At 40.3% G+C, this 24,130-nt stretch overlaps 1 protein-coding gene across 1 annotated transcript in view; it reads left to right on the top strand.

Annotated features, from left to right (window-relative positions):
• Positions 1-23,431, top strand: part of LOC124554141 (5'-AMP-activated protein kinase subunit gamma-1) — a 619,663-nt gene extending 596,232 nt beyond the window's left edge. Inside the window, exons 13-14 of the mRNA XM_047128206.1 lie at positions 8,394-8,516; positions 20,230-23,431. Of these exons, the coding sequence (XP_046984162.1) occupies positions 8,394-8,516; positions 20,230-20,396 (290 nt within the window). The 3' untranslated portion in view covers positions 20,397-23,431. The remainder of the gene's footprint in view (positions 1-8,393; positions 8,517-20,229) is intronic.
• Positions 23,432-24,130: the final 699 nt, after the last annotated feature.

The raw sequence follows: 24,130 nt of genomic DNA on the forward strand, positions 1-24,130 counted from the left end.
GTGGAAGCAATCACAAAACTCGGATGGACAACACTGAAACACCCGCCTTACGGTGCTGACCTGGCTCTGTGTGACTATTATCTCTTTGGGAAACCGAAAGAGTCTCTTCCTGGAACAAGGTTTGAAGATGATGACTCCCTTGTGCACGCTGCCAAACAGTGGCTCCAACACTTTGGTCCAGAATTACCGTGTGGGTATACAGGTGCTGGTTCCAAGATGGTGTAAGGCAGTTGAGAGGGATGGAAATTATGTGGAGAAATGAAAATATTGTTCCTAAAGGATGTATTTACACACTGTAAAACTTTCAAACATGTAGAATAAAAGATGGATTTAAAAACAAATAGTGTGCATTTGTTTTGGAGTGACCCTCGTATTTCTTTAAGAGAAAATTGAGTGACTCATTCAGATAACTTGTATACATAAGAGAAAATATAAATGTCTGGTATTTATATATGTTTTGATCCTCTAACCTGCTTCCTGTACTACTTTTCTGTAATGAGTGTTTAGAAATGCCATTTTATTTTTAAAACCTCACGAGGGATTTTGAATTGTTCACAGATCTAAATCATAGTTAAAATAAATGAGATGTGTTGTTACATATCTAGTGTTAGTTGTCCATTAGTATTCATTGTCATTGTTGGCACATTTTCTGTAGCAGGCAGATGCTACTTACAAAAAAAAAAAAAAAAAATGCCAGAGTTCACTATAGACCATAAACATTATTAAATAGAATGTCGCAGGCTGTCGAATTAACCCTTCCACATATTTGTTTGGTGTCTTCACATTACATTTCTCTTTAGTCACATCCAAATGACATCAGGTCAGACTTACAATACACTCCTCATAAAACCTGGTCATACTAAAATTCCTGCCGAAACTTTACCTCAAAAAGTTAATGATAAAAACTGTTCAAAATATGTATTGTAAACAAATTAATTTACATTACAGGTTTGTTGTGATCGTGTGTTACAAATGTTTGCAAAATAATACTAATAATGACAAGCGCCGTCATGGTTGGGGACGACGCTTGAACCCTATGCCCACCCACAATGGTAACGACACTGCTAGCCAACTGGAAAATGATTCAAATCCAAATAGAGGTGTTTTGCAGGACATGCTTCCTGCAACCACCCTAGAAGGAAAACAAAGACAGAGGATGAGATGGTCATAGGAAGTTAATCGACACCTCATGTTCTGTTATTACCAAGCAACAAACCTAGGCACCAACACAACTGGATACAGATCACAAGTATACACAACATTTATTACCAGATACCCAGAATTAAAATTTTTAACAGAACGACGACTAGCTGATCAGATCCGTGTAATAATAAAAAATAACAGGATACCCAGTCAGAAATAGAAAACATCAAACAACAAGTACAACAAATACTGGAACAAAATAATGTGCAATCAGAAGAAGAAGAAGAAGAAGAAGAAAATACAGTAATGGATTCAAACATCCCAGAGAAAACAAACAAAGAACAAAGCGCGTCAATTAAACAATCAGAGGAAAACGAAATCTTAAGACAGCCACCAGAACAAGCACAAATAGAACACGAAGTGACACACATGTTAGATATAGAAGAAAAATTTTCAGCTGACATATATAGAATACAAAGACACAAATACAGACATCAGACCATTCTTGGATAGACCGCCAAATAACCCACAAGCCGAAACAACAATAAAAACTATCAAGACAATCATACACAACGAAATAAATGAAAACACAACTATGGAAGAGTTACAACTACTGCTTTATATAGGAGCACTCACTACACTAAATATACACACTAGGCAGAGATCAGAACCAACCAACACACAGACGAAACCCACAAAACCAGCATGGCAACACAGGCTACAGATCAGAATAGAAAAACTGAGAAAAGACATCGGACAGCTAACACAATTTATAAGAAATGAAATGTCAGAAAAAAACGAAAAAGGTTAGGTAATATCTGACAACAAGAAGCGATAGAGCAATTAGATGAAAAGAAGCAGAAATTACAAGCATTGGCCAAACGACTTAGAAGATACAAAAAAAGTGCAAATAGAAGGAAACAAAACCAGACATTCAACACAAACCAAAAGAAATTTTACCAGACAATAGATAACACACACATTAAAATAGACAATCCACCAAACATAACAGACATGGAACACTTCTGGAGCAACATATGGTCAAACCCGGTACAACATAACAGGCATGCACGGTGGATACAAGCAGAAACAGACGCATACAAGATGATACCACAAATGCCTGAAGGATAATTCTGCAACATGAAGTCACCTGACCAATTAATTCTACTCACAATTGGAAAGCCCCTGGAAAAGATAAAATAGCAAATTTCTCGCTAAAGAAGTTCACCTCAACACATTCACAACTAACTAAATTATTTAACAGTTACATTGCAGACCCATACACATTCCCTGATACACTTGTAACATTACGAGTCAAGACAGCTGTAACGGAACTTGAATAGCATAAAGTTATCGTTAAAAACGCACGCCGCGCGATTTGTTATGATTTGGCCGGTCGTAATAGTAGTAACATGCTTTTGAATACAATTAAAATATAACGGCGATACCTGTTTAGCGTTATTGGAAATAATTTGTAATAAATTAATGAGTAACGTAGCCGATCCTATAAGAAGAGGTAAAATTGGGCATATTAAGGTGTTTTGCTTTATATCGACTAAGTCGATGATACGGCGTCTTTTTTTTTGTCCGTTTACTCTTAGAAGAAGGAAAAAAAAAAGAAAATAAGTAATGAAGTGCTAATTGTGCGTTGTGAAAAATATAGGGGCGAATTTTAAATAGCTACAGTGTATAATCAGACTAACAAATGGACATTCAGTTACGCGAAATAGCGGACAGTGAAGTGTGGTCATTAAATTGAGTACACCTACAGGGCAGTCAATTCCGGGATAAGTCTATTCGCATCTCACGAGGGACGCGGTATTGAGACCGGTTTTTTTTTATTATATTACGGAGAGCAGGCTTCAATTTATAAAAAGGAGAAAAGCTGTATCATTATCATTGACTGTTGGTGTTAAGCAACCAAAACTGTTCATCAAAGGGTTTCGGTGAATGAGTGGTGAATGCGAAATGAAACTGTGAACGAAGTTATGTTAAATAAAGCAGAAGAGACAAGACAGTGTGGTCGTATCTGTTAATAGTCCATAAACCGTAACATTTCTTCTCGTTGTACGAAGCCTTTATAGACGATCGTTATGACAATTTGCTTTGAAGGGATCTCGTTACGAGTTAAGTTTTGGGGACCTGGTCAACAGGGGATAGTTCGTAGATCTTAACAACTGCAGCTATTCTGGAACCAGGTGCTACCGTGACCGTTGTGTGTTGTCAATGGCTTAAGGTCATCATATCTCATGCTCTAAGATCGACGCGCCTTTCCTCTTGGTATAACGGTGTCTCACGGTAACCACGACAACGCCGACAGCGAAGGAAGATACGGTAGACACTTACACATCGAATAACTTATATGAAACCTAAAGATCAAGCAGACACAGCAAACCCAGCAAAATATCGCCCCATAACATGCCTACCAACAATATACAAAATATTAACTTCAGTCATTACACAGAAATTAATGACACATACAACACAGAACAAAATTATAAATGAAGAACAAAAAGGCTGTTGCAAAGGAGCACGAGGATGTAAAGAGCAACTGATAATAGATGCAGAGGTGACATGTCAAGCTAAAACTAAACAAAGGTCGCTACACTACGTATACATTGATTACCAAAAAGGTTTTGACAGTGTACTCCACTCATGGTTACTACAGATATTGGAAATATACAAAGTAGATCCTAAATTGATACAGTTCCTAAACATAGTAATGAAAAATTGGAAAACCACACTTAATATCCAAACAAATTCAAATAATATCACAACACAGCCAATACAGATTAAGCGTGGAATATACCAAGGAGACTCATTAAGTCCTTTCTGGTTCTGCCTTGCTCTGAACCCACTATCCAACATGCTAAATAATACAAATTATGGATACAATATTACTGGAACATACCCACACAAAATCACACATTTGCTATACGTGGATGATCTAAAACTACTGGCAGCAACAAATCAACAACTCAACCAATTACTAACGATAACAGAAGTATTTAGCAATGATATAAATATGGCTTTTGGAACAGACAAATGTAAGAAAAATAGCATAGTCAAGGGAAAACACACTAAACAAGAAGAATACATATTGGATAACCACAGCGACTACATAGAAGCGATGGAAAAAACAGATACCTGTAAATATCTAGGATACAGACAAAAAATAGGAATAGATAATACAAATATTAAAGAAGAACTAAAAGAAAAATATAGGCAAAGACTAACAAAAATACTGAAAACAGAATTGAATAAATACATCGGCTACACCACTGCAATGTCATAACCACTTCTAAAACCCTTTAGATCACATAACATCAACAGATGCGAAGAAAGTAAATTGGAAGGGGAAGACACTACATGGCAAGCACCCGTATCATCTAACACAGCCACACATCGATCAATACGCATCCGACATGTGGCTAAGAAAAGGCAATATATACAGTGAGACGGAAGGATTCGTGATTGCAATATAGGATCAAACAATAAACACCAGATATTACAGCAAGCATATTATTAAAGATCCCAATACCACAACAGATTAATGGAAACTTTGCAACAACAAATAGAAACAGTAGATCACATCACAAGCGGATGTACAATACTAGCAAATACAGAATACCCCAGAAGACACGACAATGTAGCAAAAATAATACATCAACAGCTTGCCTTACAATATAAACTTATAAAACAACACGTTCCCACATACAAGTATGCACCACAAAATGTACTGGAGAATGATGAATACAAATTATACTGGAACAGAACCATTATAACAGATAAAACAACACCACATAACAAACCTGACATCGTATTCACCAATAAAAAGAAGAAATCAACACAACTAATCGAAATATCCATACCCAATACGACAAGTATGCAGAAGAAAACAGGAGAAAAAATTGAAAAATACATCCAACTGGCTGAGGATGTCAAGGACATTTGGCATCAGGATAAAGTTGACATTATAACAATTATACTATCAACTACAGGAGTCATACCACACAATATCCACCAGTACATCAACACAATACAGCTACATCCGAACTTATATATACAACTACAGAAATCCATAATCATTGATACATGTTCAGTCACCCGAAAGTTCCTAAATGCAATGTAACATATACCGTACAGTTAAAAGGAAGTCACGATTGATCAAGGTTCGCGTCACTTTCCATTTTTTACCATACATAACGTCTGAGAAAAGAAAGAATTAATAATAATAATAATAATAATAATAATAATAATAATAATAATTGCAGTGACGTAGCCGATGTATTTATACGAGTGATTGCTTTGTGTATTTTGCTAGTTTCTGCTCGTTCTATAAAGAATTTTCTTAAATTGTCTACCTGTCCATAATGTAGGTTTTTTGTGTCGATAAATCCCCTTCCTCCTTCCTTTCTGCTTAATGTGAATCTTTCTGTTGCTGAATGTATGTGATGTATTCTATATTTGTGGCATTGTGATCGTGTTAGTGTATTGAGTGCTTCTATGTCTGTGTTACTCCATTTCACTACTCCAAATGAGTAGGTCAATATTGGTATGGCATAGGTATTTATAGCTTTTGTCTTGTTTCTTGCTGTCAATTCTGTTTTCAGTATTTTTGTTTGTCTTTGCCTATATTTTTCTTTTAGTTCTTCTTTAATATTTGTATTATCTATTCCTATTTTTTGTCTGTATCCTAGATATTTATAGGTATCTGTTTTTTCCATCGCTTCTATGTAGTCGCTGTGGTTATCCAATATGTAATCTTCTTGTTTAGTGTGTTTTCCCTTGACTATGCTATTTTTCTAACATTTGTCTGTTCCAAAAGCCATATTTATATCATTGCTAAATACTTCTGTTATCGTTAGTAATTGGTTGAGTTGTTGATTTGTTGCTGCCAGTAGTTTTAGATCATCCATGTATAGCAAATGTGTGATTTTGTGTGGGTATGTTTCAGTAATATTGTATCCATAATTTGTATTATTTAGCATGTTGGATAGTGGGTTCAGAGCAAGGCAGAACCAGAAAGGACTTAATGAGTTTCCTTGGTATATTCCACGCTTAATCTGTATTGGCTGTGTTGTGATATTAATTGAATTTGTTTGGATATTAAGTGTGTGGTTTTCCAATTTTTCATTACTATGTTTAGGAACTGTATCAATTTAGGATCTAATTTGTATATTTCCAATATCTGTAGTAACCATGAGTGGAGTACACTGTCAAAAGCATTTTGGTAATCAATGTATGCGTAGTGTAGCGACCTTTGTTTAGTTTTAGCTTGATATGTCACCTCTGCAACTATTATCAGTTGCTCTTTACATCCTCGTGCTCCTTTGCAACAGCCTTTTTGTTCTTCATTTATAATTTTGTTCTGTGTTGTATGTGTCATTAATTTCTGTGTAATGACTGAAGGTAATATTTTGTATATTGTTGGTAGGCATGTTATGGGGCGATATTTAGCTGGGTTTGCTGTGTCTGCTTGATCTTTAGGTTTCAGATAAGTTATTCCATGTGTGACTGTATCAGGGAATGTGTATGGGTCTGCAATGTAACTGTTAAATAATTCAGTTAGTTGTGAATGTGTTGAGGTGAACTTCTTTAGCGAGAAATTTGCTATTTTATCTTTTCCAGGGGCTTTCCAATTGTGAGTAGAATTAATTGCTCGGGTGACTTCATGTTGCAAAATTATCACTTCAGGCATTTGTGGTATCATCTTGTATGTGTCTGTTACTGCTTGTATCCATCGTGCATGCCTGTTATGTTGTACCGGGTTTGACCATATGTCGCTCCAGAAGTGTTCCATGTATGTTACATTTGGTGGATTGTCTATTTTAATGTGTGTGTTATCTATTGTCTGGTAAAATTTCTTTTGGTTTGTGTTGAATGTTTGGTTTTGTTTCCTTCTATTTTCACTTTTTTTGTATCTTCTAAGTCGTTTGGCCAATGCTTGTAATTTCTGCTTCTTTTCATCTAATTGCTCTGTCGCTTGTTGTTGTGAGATTTTACCTAACCTTTTTCGTTTTTTTTTCTGACATTTCATTTCTTATAAATTGTGTTAGCTGTCTGATGTCTTTTCTCAGTTTTTCTATTCTGATCTGTAGCCTGTGTTGCCATGCTGGTTTTGTGGGTTTCGTTTGTGTGTTGGTTGGTTCTGATCTCTGCCTAGTGTGTATATTTAGTGTAGTGAGTGCTCCTATATAAAGCAGTAGTTGTAACTCTTCCATAGTTGTGTTTTCATTTATTTTGTTGTGTATGATTGTCTTGATAGTTTTTATTGTTGTTTCGACTTGTGGGTTATTTGGCGTTCTATGCAAGAATGGTCTGATGTCTGTATTTGTCTCTTTGTATTCTATATATGTCAGCTGAAATTTTTCTTCTATATCTAACATCTGTGTCACTTCGTGTTCTATTTGTGCGTGTTCTGGTGGCTGTCTTCAGATTTCGTTTTCCTCTGATTGTTTAATTGATGTGTGTTGTTCTTTGTTTGTTTTCTCTGGGATGTTTGAGTCCATTACTGTATTTTCTTCTTCTTCTTCTTCTTCTTCTTCTTCTTCTTCTGATTGCACATTATTTTGTTCCAGTATTTGTTGTACTTGTTGTTTGATGTTTTCTAATTCTGACTGGGGTATCCTGTTATTTTTTATTATTACACGGATCTGATCAGCTAGTCGTCGTTCTGTTAAAATTTTTAATTCTGGGTATCTGGTAATAAATGTTGTGTATACTTGTGATCTGTATCCAGTTGTGTTGGTGCCTAGGTTTGTTGCTTGGTAATAACAGAACATGAGGTGTCGATTAACTTCCTATGACCATCTCATCCTCTGTCTTTGTTTTCCTTCTAGGGTGGTTGCAGGAAGCATGTCCTGCAAAACACCTCTATTTGGATTTGAATCATTTTCCAGTTGGCTAGCAGTGTCGTTACCATTGTGGGCGGGCATAGGGTTCAAGCGTCGTCCCCGACTATGACGGCGCTTGTCCGAGGCTTCATTAGTTCTGTCCTGAACCAAGTAATCACACTAAAAGGGGGGTTAGCCCTATTAGTGGTTTGTTCTTTTCCTCGCCTTTTCGACTGGCAGAACATACGGGAGGCCTATTCTTTTCTCAGGCCTCCGCGGGTTTTATTATTATTATTATTATTATTATTATAAGTGTAAAAGAATTTTGTGCATGAAATACAAATGTATTGTGTTGCTTATTAGAATAGTGTACTGTTAGTTAAAAACTGACCAGTTTGATTACAACTCATGCAGGAGAGGAGATTGCAGCGGGCATGAGCGGCACGTCGCTGCGCCAGCACCAACACCAACTCCAGCAGTCGTCGTCGGCCGCGTCGACGTCAGAGGCCTCCATACCGGAGGAAGATGACTGCAGCGGTACGTCTGGTGCCCGGTCACTGAAGAGGGGACTGTGGCAGATGGCCATAGTGCTGTCGGGGGGGGGGGGGGGCATTAGTAGTGATTTCAGTTGTTCACACACTCTCCGGGGTGTCGTGCGAGTGTTATGTGTACCCTCCGCTGTTTTCACACTTGGGGTGATTAAACTGTGTGCCGGAACTCGTGACTCGATATCCACACACAGTACTCTACCGCCTGTGCCGTTCTGTTTGTAAAGTAGAAGAGAACTGTTGCAGGGGATAGATCGTGAGTAGTGACAGTACAGCTCCGCAGGTGAGAGCGTTACCCGCAAAAAGCGAGGTGGTGGGTTTCGGTCTCGGCCTGACACAGGTGCAGTCTGAAATATGCATTGTTTGTATTGAATTTTAAAATCTGTGTAGTTGTAGAAGACCTTCCGTGGTTTTGAGTGTGTCACTAGGCTTCTGTGTAGGACACCTGAGCCAATGATGAATGTTTACATCTCTAGCTACACCCACACTCTGCGAAGCGGTGTCGGTTGTACGGCAGTGAGTACATCCCGTCGCTCCACTTATTACGGCTTCTTCCCGTAATAATGATTTTGTGTGGGTTAACGGCCGGTTGCAAATCTTTGTCGGACACCACTTTGCCGACTTGCGTGTCCGTAAAATGTACCTCAGTTAAACTGGTGAATCGAGACGTACAGTCTGACACAGAATTTGAGCTACATCTCATTTCTGGCGAATCCCCACATCGTTGAGAGGTGAATGCTAAGTTGAAAGGCAAATCGATAAATCCGTGGTCTGTTCAGAATTTGATCCTGTGACTTTTTTTCCAAGCTTGTACTTTTCTGCTAGACAGCTGTGTCCAACGGCTTCTTTCCATTGCATTTGCTTAGGAAATGCAGGAAGAATGATTGGTTCGGTTTCTCTGTACAGGATGTAACAAAGTGAATCTTGAAACTTCCTGGCAGATTAAATGTGTGTTCCAGACTGAGACTCGAACTCGGGACCTTTTGCCTTTCGCAGGCAAGTGCTCTACCAACTGAGCTACCGAAGCACGACTCACGCCCAGTCCTCACATCTTTACTTCTGCCAGTACCTCGTCTCCGACCTTCCAAACTTTACAGAAGCACTCCTGCGAACCTTGCAGAACTAGCACTCCTGGAAGAAAGGATATTGCGGGGACGTGGCTCAGCCACAGCCTTGGGGATGTTTCCAGAATGAGATTTTCACTCTGCAGCAAAGTGTGCGCTGATATGAAACGTCCTGGCGGATTAAAACTGTGTGCCGGACCGAGACTTGAACTCGGGACCTTTGCCTTTCATTCTGGAAACATCCCCCGGGCTGTGGCTAAGCCGTATCTCCACGATATCCTCTCTTTCAGGAGTGCTAGTTCTGCAAGCTTCGCAGGAGAGCTTCTGTACAGTTTGGAAGGTAGGAGACGAGATACTGGCAGAAGTAAAGCTGTGAGGACGGGGCGTGAGTCGTGCTTGGGTAGCTCAGTTGGTAGAGCACTTGCCTGCGGAAGGCAAAGGTCCCGAGTTTGAGTTTCGGTCCGGCACACAGTTTTAATCTGCTGGGAAGTTTCATATCAGCGCACACTCCGCTGCAGGGTGAGAATCTCATTCTGAAAGTGAATCTTGTCTTCTCAATCTGTCTGGGACCGAAATGTTGTGGGTTCTGTTATATTCCTACATTCAATTTCAAGAGATGGTCGTCAGTACCTATTTTCAAATGTTTGTCGAGAGTCTTCAGCATCTCTGTGATGCTTTCCTGGGATTCAAATAAACCTGTGACCATTTGTGTTGCCTTCTTTCTGTACTTTGAACGTCTGTCTGTACTCACATTTGGTATGGGTCCCACACACTTGAGCAATAAGCTAAAATCGGACGCAGAAGTGAGTTGTAAGCTGTCTCCTCTGCAAACTGCCTGTATTTTCCCAGTGCCCTCACAACAAATTGCCTTACATACGACTGAGCCCCTGTGTGATTGCCCAATCTACTCTACTAATTGGTACATCCCAGTATTTATGTGAGTCGATTGTTTACAGATCTGCATTTTGTGAGCGCAGTTTTACACTTCTGAATATTTGCAGCAAGCTGCCACTATTTCCACCACAGATCACTGGCTCAGATTCATGTGATGCAAGATGTAATGTTTGAGGGTGGTTATCACATTACTTCATGCTTTATGAAAGTTGGTAAGGAAAGAACAAAATCATTGTTGTTGTTGTTGTTGTTGTGGTCTTCAGTCCTGACACTGATTTGATGCAGCTCTCCATGCTACTCTATCCTATGCAAGCTTCTTCATCTCCCAGTACCTACTGCAGCCTACATCCTTCTGAATCTGCTTAGTGTATTCATCTCTTGGCCCCCCTCTACGATTTTTACGCTCCACACTGCCCTCCAATACTAAATTGGTGATCCCTTGATGCCTCACAACATGTCCTGCCAACCGATCCCTTCTTCTAGTCAAGTTGTGCCACAAACTTCTCTTCTCCCCAATCCTATTCAAAACTTCCTCATTAGTTATGTGATCTACCCATCTAATCTTCAGCATTCTTCTGTAGCACCACATTTCCAAAGCTTCTATTCTCTTCTTGTCCAAACTATTTACTGTCCATGTTTCACTTCCATACATGGCTACACTCCATACAAATACTTTCAGAAATGACTTCCTGACACTTAAATCTATACTCGAAGTTAACAAATTTCTCTTCTTCAGAAACGCTTTCCTTGCCATTGCCAGTCTACATTTTATATCCTCTCTACTTTGACCATCATCAGTTATTTTGCTCCCCAAATAGCAAAACTCCTTTACTATTTTAAGTGTCTCATTTCCTAATCTAATACCCTCAACATCACCCGACTTAATTCGACTACATTCCATTATCCTCGTTTTGCTTTTGTTGATGTTCATCTTATATCCTCCCTTCAAGACACTGTCCATTCCGTTCCACTGCTCTTCCAAGTCCTTTGCTGTCTCTGACAGAATTACAATGTCATCGGCGAACCTCAAAGTTTTTATTTCTTCTCCATGGATTTTAATACCTACTCCGAATTTTTCTTTTGTTGCCATTACTGTTTGCTCAATATACAGATTGAATAACACTGGGGAGAGGCTACAACCCTGTCTTACTCCCTTCCCAACCACTGCTTCCCTTTCATGTCCCTCGACTCTTATAACTGCCATCTGGTTTCTGTACAAATTGTAAACAGCCTTTCGCTCCCTGTATTTTACCCCTGCCACCTTTAGAATTTGAAAGAGAGTATTCCAATCAACATTGTCAAAAGCTTTCTCTAAGTCTACAAATGCTAGAAACGTAGGTTTGCCTTTCCTTAATCTTTCTTCTAAGATAAGTCGTAAGGTCAGTATTGCCTCACATGTTCCAGTATTTCTACGGAATCCAAACTGATCTTCCCCGAGGTCCGCTTCTACCAGTTTTTCCATTCGTCTGTAAAGAATTCGTGTTAGTATTTTGCAGCTGTGGCTTATTCAACTGATTGTTCGGTAATTTTCACATCTGTCAACACCTGCTTTCTTTGGGATTGGTATTATTATATTCTTCTTGAAGTCTGAGGGTATTTCGCCTGTTTCATACATCTTGCTCACCAGATGGTAGAGTTTTGTCAGGACTGGCTCTCCCAAGGCTGTCAGTAGTTCTAATGGAATGTTGTCTACTCCCGGGGCCTTGTTTCGACTCAGGTCTTTCAGTGCTCTGTCAAACTCTTCACGCAGTATCGTATCTCCCATTTCGTCTTCATCTACATCCTCTTTCATTTACATAATATTGTCCTCAAGTACATCGCCCTTGTATGGACGCTCTATATACTGCTTCCACCTTTCTGCTTTCCCTTCTTTGCTTAGAACTGTGTTGCATCTGAACTCTTGATGTTCATACAAGTGGTTCTCTTCTCTCCAAAGGTCTCTTTAATTTTCCTGTAGGCAGTATCTATCTTACCCCTAGTGAGATAAGCCTCTACATCCTTACATTTGTCCTCTAGCCATCCCTGCTTAGCCATTTTGCACTTCCTGTTGATCTCGTTTTTGAGACGTTTGTATTCCTTTTTGCCTGCTTCATTTACTGCATTTTTATATTTTCTCCTTTCATCAATTGAATTCAACATTTCTTCTGTTACCCAAGCATTTCTACTAGCCCTCGTCTTTTTACCTACTTGATCCTCTGCTGCCTTCACTATTTCATCCCTCAAAGCTACCCATTCTTCTTCTATTGTATTTCTTTCCCCCATTCCTGTCAATTGTTCCCTTATGCTCTCCCTGAAACTCTGTACAACCTCTGGTTCGTTCAGTTTATCCAGGTCCCATCTCCTTAAATTCCCCCCCTTTTTGCAGTTTCTTCAGTTTTAATTTACAGGTCATAACCAATACATTGTGGTCAGAATCCACATCTGCCCCTGGAAATGTCTTACAATTTAAAACCTGGTTCCTAAATCTCTGTCTTACCATTATATAATCTATCTGATACCTTTTAGTATCTCCAGGGTTCTTCCATGTATACAACCTTCTATCATGATTCTTAAACCAAGTGTTAGCTATGGTTAAGTTGTGCTCTGTGCAAAATTCTACCAGGCGGCTTCCTCTTTCATTTCTTAGCCCCAATCCATATTCACCTACTATGTTTCTTTCTTTCCCTTTTCCTACACTCGAATTCCAGTCACCCATGACTATTAAATTTTCGTCTCCCTTCACTATCTGAATAATTTCTTTTAGTTCATCATACATTTCTTCAATTTCTTCGTTATCTGCAGAGTTGGCATATAAACTTGTACTACTGTAGTAGCTAAGCCAAATCCTTCAGTTTATTTCAATCTTTACTGTACTTGAGCACCACTCCCAGTGGAAACATGATGAGCAATGTGGTATGTCTATTTGCTGCCATATCTGACATTACAGTCTGTTTCTGTTTTTTTTTTTTTTGATACTACTTCCAAACACACTGTTCATCTCGAATCATTGCCCAACTTGTAGCAATGGGTATCGTAATGAAGTAATTAAATAATTATTAACATTAATACGTTTCATATGTCTGTCTGTGAAAAGGAAAGTTGCTACTCACCATATAGCAGATAGGCACAAATATAGCTTTTGGCCATTAAGACCTTCATCAAAATTATACGACAAACACGCACTCGCGCAAACACAACTCACAAAAATTACTCCGGCAACTGAGTGGATTTTTCCATTGTTTAATTCTTATGCCTATGTTTATGAGCTCTGTAATCACAGAGTGCTTGACTCTCAATTAAAAATCAATCCTTTGAGGACGACCACCTAGAAGAATTTTGAGCCCAGAAGAGCAGACATTTACGTCATTATTTAAAAATTTTACTGGCTCATTTGTGTGATATATCTTAAAATGTAACGCGTGCAAAAAATCTATATTATATGTGCAAGCTTAGCTTCGCTTGCAGCTTATTAATCTTAGAGACCACGATTATATGTGAAAGCTTTCTTTTTCTTGTAACAACACTATGTATATTAATTTAAACCATTAACTTTTCTTTTTTGGGTGTTCGCGTTACTTAAGAGTGATCTTCCAATTGGCTGACTACATCACGTGTCCTATGCTGTCATCAGCTGGCGAGATCACGTGACTTGAGCTATGACTGGCTTACAAAAGCGCATCGCAATCTCGATTTCAATGCTTTGGAAAGTAAGATGCGGTGTTTGATGATATTCGAATTTATACCTTCATAAAACGAAAATATGCAGTGTACATGTTGCTTTGCATCAAGGATCTTTCCAGAACATGTTTTTCCCCCCCCCCTGAGTTTCATTTTCTAAAGTGCTGGGAAATTCTACGTCGGCGTATAAAACCAGAAACATTCAAAGGTGTGATGAGTCTTACAGTGCCTAGGAAAAGTATACTATCACCGATATCACTTAATATGGGAAGAGTGTATGTTCACCCGGGAGAACGTGTATTTTCAACAGGGAAATCCAGGAAAAACCCGGGAATTTTTTTTTCCTTGTCCATGTATACACCCTGAAGCAGCAGAACTCACCATTTCCTAATGTAATTCCTTAGGCACACCCAATTCGATTCTCCTGCGTTCCGTTACTCTTTGTGGCTTTCGTCGAACAGCTGTTGCGAGATAAACGACATTGTTTATCTTGCAACCTATTTTTCAGTGTGCTATTCGTTTCGTTCAGCTGCTCTTCAAAGTTCTTCACCATCTGTGACAGAATTACAGTGTCGTGGGAGTCCTCTGTTTATTCACACTGAACTTCAGTTGGTTTTCCTTACTGCTTGCTCATTGTGCACATTGAAAAACATTTGGGATAGGCTACAACCCTATCTCACTCCCTTCACAACTACCGGTTTCCTTTCATGTCCTCAGACTCTAACTGCAGTCTGATTTGTGTACAAACTGTTGATAACCTTTTTATAGTGGTGGTTCCACACTCTAATTTTCTTATTTTAATCCAAAATAAAATAACTACCGAAGAAAATACAGTTCAGGAAGAGTCTGGAGCTCTTAAAGAAGAAAATTAAGTTCTAAAGTCTCGTGTAAGTTCATATTTGCGTCAAGTACAAATGTCATCTTCTTGCTGAGTTATGGTGGATGTGACCGGATTGGCAATGTGATGCCGTATTTACTCGAATTTAAGCCTCACCTGAAATTTGAGACTCGAAATTCGAGGGGAGAGAAAAGTTTTAGGCTGCACCTCCAAATTGAAACAAAGTTGGTCCATTGTAATATGAGAGACAATTTAGGTCGAATGAATGAAGATACAGCTACAGTAGTTTGGTTCGAGTCGTAAGCTTAGCAGTTAAGCTTTACCAGGTAGCCACTGCTATGCGTCAGGCGCTCTGTCCGTATTTTGTACGGGTACCCTTCCTTTTTCACGTGCTTCGTCTGGTTTGAATCGATTGCTTATTTTGCTTTGATCTGATAAGTGCCATTCTCTTTGTTATAGGTGTTTACGTCACTCTAAGCTGAAAATGCGTTACTGTACTGTGTCGTGCATTGTTTGTCACATTCTGATAGTGTGTGTTTACGGCCTGTCGCCGCTCGCGGCATGGCTTGCTTTTGTGCGCGCTACCGCCGCTTACAATAAAAAAAAGAGAGGAATCGTCTCATTAGCGAAACAATGGCAAGAGACTGCTATTTGTTGTTACTTACACTGCTGCTTTCTTTGATAATGATCATCAAGAACCAAATAATAAACTGCGTATGATAGAACATGTTCTGAACGAGAGTTTAGCGAAAATTTTTCTCCGTTTGAAAATCTTTGTGGCCACTTCTTTAGTACATCAAATTCTGCACGGAAATTAGTCATCTTAGATTTTAAAATCTAGTCAGTTGCCTTGCTTCATTTCTGACTGTATCTCTATTAGGCATAAGAATAATACGAATATAAACATGACACGATACGTATATTCTTCCGCATTTGCTGTTGTCTCACTCTAGTTTTGTAGTTTGTTAGGCAGACATGATGTAAATGAGATAGTAGCAAACACGAAAGAATACGTGGCAAAATGTTTATATTCGTATTATTCTTATGGTGAAGAGAATACTGCATGTGATTCACATTTCATCAGGTTCCTATTAGCAACAATCTCTTCTCACAGGTAGGAAAAAATTCAGAACGTAGAGTTGGCCATATTGACAAACATGCCAAACAGTGTTGCCAGTCGGATTTTCGTAGTACTTTGAAATGCTGCTACATTCGAAGATGAACAATACAGAATTTGTATTTACTTCGTTGGATAATGTATGAAAATGAAAATGTAGTGGTCGAAACTCGGGGCGGAGAAAAAAAAACTCATCTTTCACTTTTTTTTAAATTTACTGGCGCAGAGTTTTTGGCGCCAGTATTTATCTTTGTGCCTACAAAGCATGCCTGTGTAGCACTACATATATTCGACGGCAGAAGTTAGTTGTGGCGGCACCTACCAACATTTTTCAGAACTTCTGCTTGCTTTGCAGGCGGTTTTTTGGATTACAAAAACCGTAAAAAAGTGCGGCTTAGATTGGAGTAAATACGGTATTCACTCCCTCAGTTCTGTCCAGTGGTTCCTTAGCGACTGTTATCCTCATTACATTCCCTGTCAGATCAAGTACTTGTCATCATTCCGTAACTGCAGCGACCAGTCTGGGTGGCCCAGCATTGTGTAACACTTAATCTTCCTTTACAGTTTCAGCTGTACGACTCCAGAATAAATTACTGTGTTTGCTACATCTCGTCCAAAAGCACTCTTACATCCAATGGGAGAGTAAAGTCTTATCCAGTTATTTTCTTCTCTAGGCTTCATCCATTCTGTGTTGCACCATGCCTCTGTATTAGTACTCCCCATCTTACTCTAACTGTTAACGTTACTTAGATCAATGTACATTAGACTGACATTACTGTATTACCACTTACTATCAGTCATGACTTCTTTCCATATTTTCTTTTGTTGTGGCCTCCTCATTTGATTTTCCTTTTTCCTCCTCTCATCTATTACACCATGTATCTTTCAATCCTTTCTTTAGACTACACCAAACACATTTTCATACTCTTCTGCTATGGATTCCTTGTGATTTTAACACATTTCGTGTAAAATCATTTCTTTCTCGTGCTACTGCTTCTTCATTTATGAACTGAGTTTAAATGTCTTTTTTAACTTCATGGGTCCAGCCTGATGTCAAGGGCATGTGCAAACATCTGTTTTTTTAAAAAAAAATTTTATTATTATTATTTTATTTTATTTTATTTTATTTTTTTTTGCATAACCATTCTGCACAAATGTTGAAAAGACGACAATCTTCTTTTTCTCAGTTTCTGCTATTTTTTCTTTGTTTTGATATATTTCATACTTGATTTTTAATTTCCGGGCTTCTGTGCTGCATATTCAGCCTCAAATTTAACTCGTTATTCTTCTATCCGATATGTCTTGTTTGTCGAATTTATAATTCGGTGCTAGGCATTTGCTCGTGGAGTTCCACTACTGTGTCCGAGACACTTGAACTTCCTAACCATTTCTATTTTATCAGTGTCGGTTACTAACATTTTGGGTGCATTTTTTAAGTTGGGGAAAAAATTGACGTTTCTCTGTGGAATGTCTCATAATCACTCAACTTAAGTATCTACTCAAACTGTAACTCCTTATTGTTATTATATATGTCTCTTGTACTGTGCACAATGCAGTGTTAAATCTCTGAGGAAATCTGGTCGGATCTCTCAAAAAGTGTGAAGATCCGTACTGTGCACCATCAAATAACTGCAGTGTCAGGATTGTTCTGCATACCAGCAGTTCTGGTACGGAACTTGCCCACCCACTGCCTCGTGCTTTTCTCTTTAGCTCTGCTTAGAACTCACTTTTCTCCTGGACCTGTCCGTTAGTTGATACCTTCCACATCCTTTTTCTGTATCCCTTCAGCTCCTTGCTGGAGTAGACACTGTCTTTTCAATATATGACGTAGCCAAGTTTCCTGTCTCTTTCCTATCTCGAAAAGGCTCCTGTACTCTCCAACTCTTTTCAACTCCACCTCATTCCTCAGCCTGTTTTCGCAACCCTCATCTTCCAGTTTCCTCAATTCACACATTTTCATTGGCTTCAGTCTTGTTTAATCATCATTTGGTAATATCTCTGCCACACGTAAAGCTATCCTCCATATACAAGGTGAGCCCAAACTCGACCTGCAAAATTGGGGGGATTGGAGAGAGATTTTCTGAGAGTCGCCGTATAAAGGATTGTGTTTTGCTTTGTTTCTTGTCCTCGTGTATCATTGTTTCTTTTATTGCACTGAAAATAAATGCACAACAGTGCAAATGTTGGTGGCACGAAATGTGTGCCTCATTTGGAAACAAACTTGTTCCATATAAATCTGCATACGTACTCTGCAAGCCACGGTACAGCGCACGGCAAAAGGTACTTCGTACCTAGTGTATCCTGTTTCACTCACAAATAGAGTTAGGGAATTGAGAGTGTCTATATACAGGGTGGAGCAAATAAAGGTGGTCCGGAGAATAGGTCCACTCAGAGTATTCGTCACCACGATTGACGTGATACGCCAGTATCTTGCGACAGGCGTCAGGTCGATTTGGTAGGACTCTGAAACATTTTCTGGTGAAATGCAGCCACATTTTTGGCGTGCGGCACATTTCGGTATATTTTTGACTTGTTGAAACTGATCCCGTCTGACGCCATTTTCAAACTGAGTGTTGCACGGCACTCTTCGCTGGCACTTTGACACTATTAAACTTGTCACCAAACAGCTACCGCACTGAATCCGCAACTCTGTCGTGTAACTTGCCACAGTGAACACTGGGAGTACCCTTGTCCCCTTTGTACCGCTCCAATCACACTGAAGCCCACACTACACTCTGAACGTGTGAGGATCGTGTGTTGGGCATAATGTGGTGCGCACATTCACATCCAGTCGTATACACTGGCCCGGGCCTCTTTTATTTGCCCCGCCGTATTTTTCCGTTTGAGCCCTAATTTTTATGTGTTATCTTCACGGTCCTTACGTGTAGCAGTAGAATTGTTTTTCAGTCTGTATCAAACACTAGTTCCTTAAAATTTCTCAATAGTGTTTCACGAAAAGAATGTTGTCGAAGTTCTGAGGATTCCGATGAGTTCGTGAAGTGTCTCGGCAATATGTGTGTGTTGGTCGAGCCAGTCAGTTAACAAATCTTGCAGCCCACCTCTGAATTGCTTCAATATCTACCTTTAATCCGATTTGGCGGGGAACCCAAACACTCCAGCATTACACTCAAGAATGGGTTGCACAAATGTTCTAACAATTGTTCTAAAATTTTCCCAATATGCCACAATCGACTATCCTATTTCGCTACTGCTGTCCTTAAATGTTCATTCCATTTCGTACCACTTTACAAGGTTACATCGAGATGTTTAATCGATCTGAATGTGGTGAACAGTGCAGCACGACACTGTATTCAGACATCACGGGATGTGTTTTCCTACTGATATGCATTAAATTGAATTTTTCTACATCACAAGCTACCTCTCATTCATCACACCAATTAGAACGTTTTCTGTAAACTGATAGAGCGTCGATACAAGCATTGTAAAACCGACATCTGGTCCAACAAAATACACTATATATAGAGTAGACGATACAAAATCTTTTTTGCAAGCTCTTATAAATGACAACATTCAGAATATTATGGTGGAAATGTTAATATCAGGGTGACAGCTGGGAAGATTAGATCAGATTACACAATGATTATTTTTTTTTTAACTGGCTGGGGTGTATAGATGATATGGGGAATCAACCTTATGGGGAATCAACAAGCAATCTGTCTGATGCAGAAACAGGCAAGCTGTATTTCCTGCCATAGTGCCACAGGAGGAATTTTGTTGCATCCCATGTGTTTCGCTTAGAATCACAGAACGTAACAGTGTGCAGAAAACTTTTAATCTTCAGAGATAGTCTCTCTCTCTCTCTCTCTCTCTCTCTCTCTCTCTCTCTCTCTCTCTCTCTCTCTCTCTCTCTCTCTCTCTCTCTCTCTCTCTCTCTGCCCCTCTCCTTTTCTGAGTCTCCCCCTCACCCTCCTTCTCTCCCTCTCCCTCTCCCTCTCCCTCTCCGTCACCCCCTCCTTCTCTCCCTCTCCCTCATTGTTTTATTGTATCACATTTTTACTTGTTCCACTTCTTTCTGGCTCAGTCTGCCTACGTAATCCATTATTTACATTCACTTACTTTCTTTCCATGTATCAATGAACAATGAAATAAACTGAAATTGTACTCTTTGCAGGTGGCCTCGGTTCGGACGATGCTACTCCGGCAACCACGTCTGGTGCAGAAGAGGAGGGTGGCGGTGGGGGCAGCGAGGTCTCCGACACCCCTCCTCCGGCACCCACGCCTGCGGCAGTGACGGCCTCTGCCGGCTGGAGGGAGGTCACCGTCTCCGGCGGGGAGTGAAGGGGAGCTCCGTAGCCCACCTGCCGCACGTCTCGCCGGTTCGTCCGTGGCGAGTCATTCGCGTGCCGGGCACTCCGCCGGTGGCTGACACCTCGTTCGGATTCTCCGCATCCGAATCGGGACGCAGTGCCGGGCCGACTTGCAGCCCTGGAAAATTTCTCGTCGAACTGAGTGTGTTTTGTCAGAACTGGGTCTACACTGACGGACAGCGGGAGTGGAGACTCGGGTTCTCAGCCACGGGTGACAGGCGAGAACTGTGGCACGGACTGAACACCTCCGAAGATTTGTAGGTTGCGCATTAAGTTTCCCATTCTTAGCGGGCAGCTGACTGTGCATTCACTCGTAGCGAGTGCCAGCGATGCCCCTACTGCAGTGGAGAACAGTGCGGCCTCTTTGTGTACACCAGTCGCTGCCCTGGGGTGTCGTCGGAGCTGAGGAGCAGCTACAGTCGGAGTAGAGGTCGAACCCCAAAAATTGCCACACGGACTCGGTGACACTAAAACTGCCACGTGATACCGGGTGAGGGGGCGGACGTGTACAACTGGAATTTCACCGATACCTCAGGATCTCTTGTACAAACACTAGCTTAACTCTGTACATTAGCTCTGCACGTCTTTTTTGCCCACTGTACGGAATTGGCAAGAGACGTGTAATACGTCACTTTTCTCCACGAGGCTTCGCATCTGTGGCTGGAGTGTGTCGGACGTACGCTGCGCCCGCGGAAGTCGCCGACCCCGGCCGAGCGATTCTGACACGAGACTGATCCTCGTCCTCTTCCGGAGCCAGCCGAATTGTGCAGGGAGCTGCTCTCTCCCCACAATAAAAACGTCTGCTCGAGTATCGGACAGATCTGTTGTCCTCTTTGGAAAATGACGCTTATCTACCCGGTCTGACACTTCTCACATTCACGACATTGCAATTTTTCGAAATAGATTTGCCGGTAGCAACTACACAGTTCACCACGGGGTAAGACAAACTGCGTATTGGCATCACTGTCACATTCTGCACAGGTTCGTCTTTTGCGGTCATCGACTATTTTTTGGTCCGTTCGTATTGATGTGAGGCGAAAAATATTGTTGCAGTGCGCTGCACTTTATAATTCTCCCTTTAATCGCAAACAATTCTCTTTGTTACTATATTCCGTGCTAGACTTTATTGTGAGGGGAGCAGTTCCCTTAAAAATGTGATTAAAAATAAATTAAAAGTGGGAAATTAATTTTCCTGGTAGTTTTTTTAGGCTGGCCTCACATGTTGCATTATTATGGTAGTTTAATTTTTCTGTCAAAAAACAGAGTTTATTTTTCAAGCAGTTGTTTCCGTAAGAGCAAGCGTAATGTGTTTTTGATGTAGTCCGTGCTCTGGTTTGCAGAATATAAGTACCTGTGTGTGTGTGTGTGTGTGTGTGTGTGTGTGTGTGTGTGTGTGTGTGTGTGCGCGCGCGCGCTAATATTGAAGTCTGTATAGAAAAAATTAAATTTTGTAGTTTGTAGCTCCAGGCAGTGTTTATCAACATACCTGGCGGCAATACACTTGTGTACGCTAAAAAACAAATCTGTATATAGTCTCACTCGATTGTTAGAAGTAGTTAGTGTGTAAGGTTAGGCAGGGGGCCCAGGGTTCTCACAAAGCAGAACTTTGCGCTTACCGCTTGCTGCCGTCTGTCGGGGCGTGACAGGTCTTTCGCTGTCCGTATTATTTTGGAAAGTTTTTCAGTGTTCCAGCTGCACTTGATACCTGGCCCGTGCTCAGGGAAGTTTAACGAGGAATATCGGTGTGTAACACGGAAGGTAGTTAGTCTCTCATTTTTCCATAATCCACCGTATACTGTGGTGGCGCCTTTGCCGTCTAGGCAGAGATTTTAGCGTTGTATGTTAATTTTAAGGCAAAACTGTCACCTCGAGTCTTATTGTGTTCACACATTTTCAGTGTGTTTCTTAATGATTTCTTTTAAAAGTGCTGCTCTATCTACCACTGCTCGATACCAGCAATGGCAGTTACGTGCGTATGTTCCAAAAGGCTATCTTGTAAGTTTATTGTATGTGGAGTCCTGTGTTATTGTACAATTCTCATATATTGCTTTGAGCAGGGAATAACAAAAAATCTAAATTCCTGTTACATTTGTGACTGCACAATAGTGAGGGGGAAAATGTGATGCGGAAGGGGAAAAAGTGCTTAATTCGGTGTACATTTGTGATTAGATTGTGGGGGAAAAGCGTGTGATGGGGCACAAGAGTCCTTTTGCAATGTATGTTGCTGTTGATTTGAAAGGAAGTCATTTGTCATTAACAGCGCAGTTGGTGCAGAGAGACAGAATATGTAATGTATTGTGCATATATAGTGTGTGTGTCTGTGTGTGTGTGTGTGTGTGTGTGTGTGTTTTTTGTGCCATCGGCATTATCGTTGATAATTATTTATTTTATTATGAAATATCGAGCAGTGAGGCTGTTTTCCCATGTTGATGGTAGTGAAGATGAGTCTTCACAAAATGTAAGCTGGCATTAATAAGATTATTGTAGCTGTAGTGAACCACGCATGTGATAGTTGAATAATTATTTTTAAGGACATCGATTGCAATAAGGTACTGTACATTAACACGTGGACACATTCGAGGCAGTGCGTGCTGTCGTAAGCTCGTGTGTGTCAAACTGAACTCCGAAGCTGGCACTTTTTGCACCGCTTCAGTTCTTGCGCTGTTTGCATTGCCACAGTGGTACTTTGTGACGTGGAGTGGGGGGAGGAGGACGAAGATAAGCCCACGCCGAGTCACGTGCGCGTCTGGATCTCCGTACGCCACGGACAAGACTGCGAGCAGCCCGGGAGCACTTTATGGAAATGCAGTGTGTCGCCTCTCAGGGCCTTTTCTTAATTTCATTTTTAGTGTTTGCCTCCTACGTTTGCGCAGAGTCGGGCACTGCTGAGCCACTAGTAACTAAAGTTGCCACAGCCCACTGCTGTTGTTTTCTGTATTACTGAGGCCGAGGTGTATACTGCCCGGTCAGAGATATGTGTAATAATAAACACTGCAGAATTTTGAACTTGTCGTTGTCAGTTCACTTTATCCTGTCACCACCTCTCGCGTCTTTCATTCCCGAGAAGAATACGGCACATAAACAGGTGAGACAATATTGATGATGATAATGATAATAATAATAATAATAATAATAATAATAATAATAATAATAATAATAATAAACCCCGTGGAGGCCCGGGAAAAGAATCGGCCTCCGGTATGTTCTGCCAGTCGTAAAAGGCGACGAAAAGAACAAACCACTAATAGGGCTAACCCCCCTTTTAGTGTGATTAGTTGGTTCAGGACAGAACTAAAGAAGCCTCGGACAAGCTCCGTCATGGTCGGGGACGACGCTTGAACCCTATGCCCGCCCACAATGGTAACGACACTGCTAGCCAACTGGAAAATGATTCAAATCCAAATAGAGGTGTTTTGCAGGACATGCTTCCTGCAACCACCCTAGAAGGAAAACAAAGACAGAGGATGAGATGGTCATAGGAAGTTAATCGACACCTCATGTTCTGTTATTACCAAGCAACAAACCTAGGAACCAACACAACTGGATACAGATCACAAGTATACACAACATTTATTACCAGATACCCAGAATTAAAATTTTTAACAGAACAACGACTAGCTGATCAGATCCGTGTAATAATAAAAAATAACAGGATACCCCAGTCAGAATTAGAAAACATCAAACATCAAGTACAACAAATACTGG

The sequence above is a fragment of the Schistocerca americana genome, chromosome 11 (assembly GCF_021461395.2).
Source record: "Schistocerca americana isolate TAMUIC-IGC-003095 chromosome 11, iqSchAmer2.1, whole genome shotgun sequence".
NCBI lineage: Eukaryota > Metazoa > Arthropoda > Insecta > Orthoptera > Acrididae > Schistocerca > Schistocerca americana.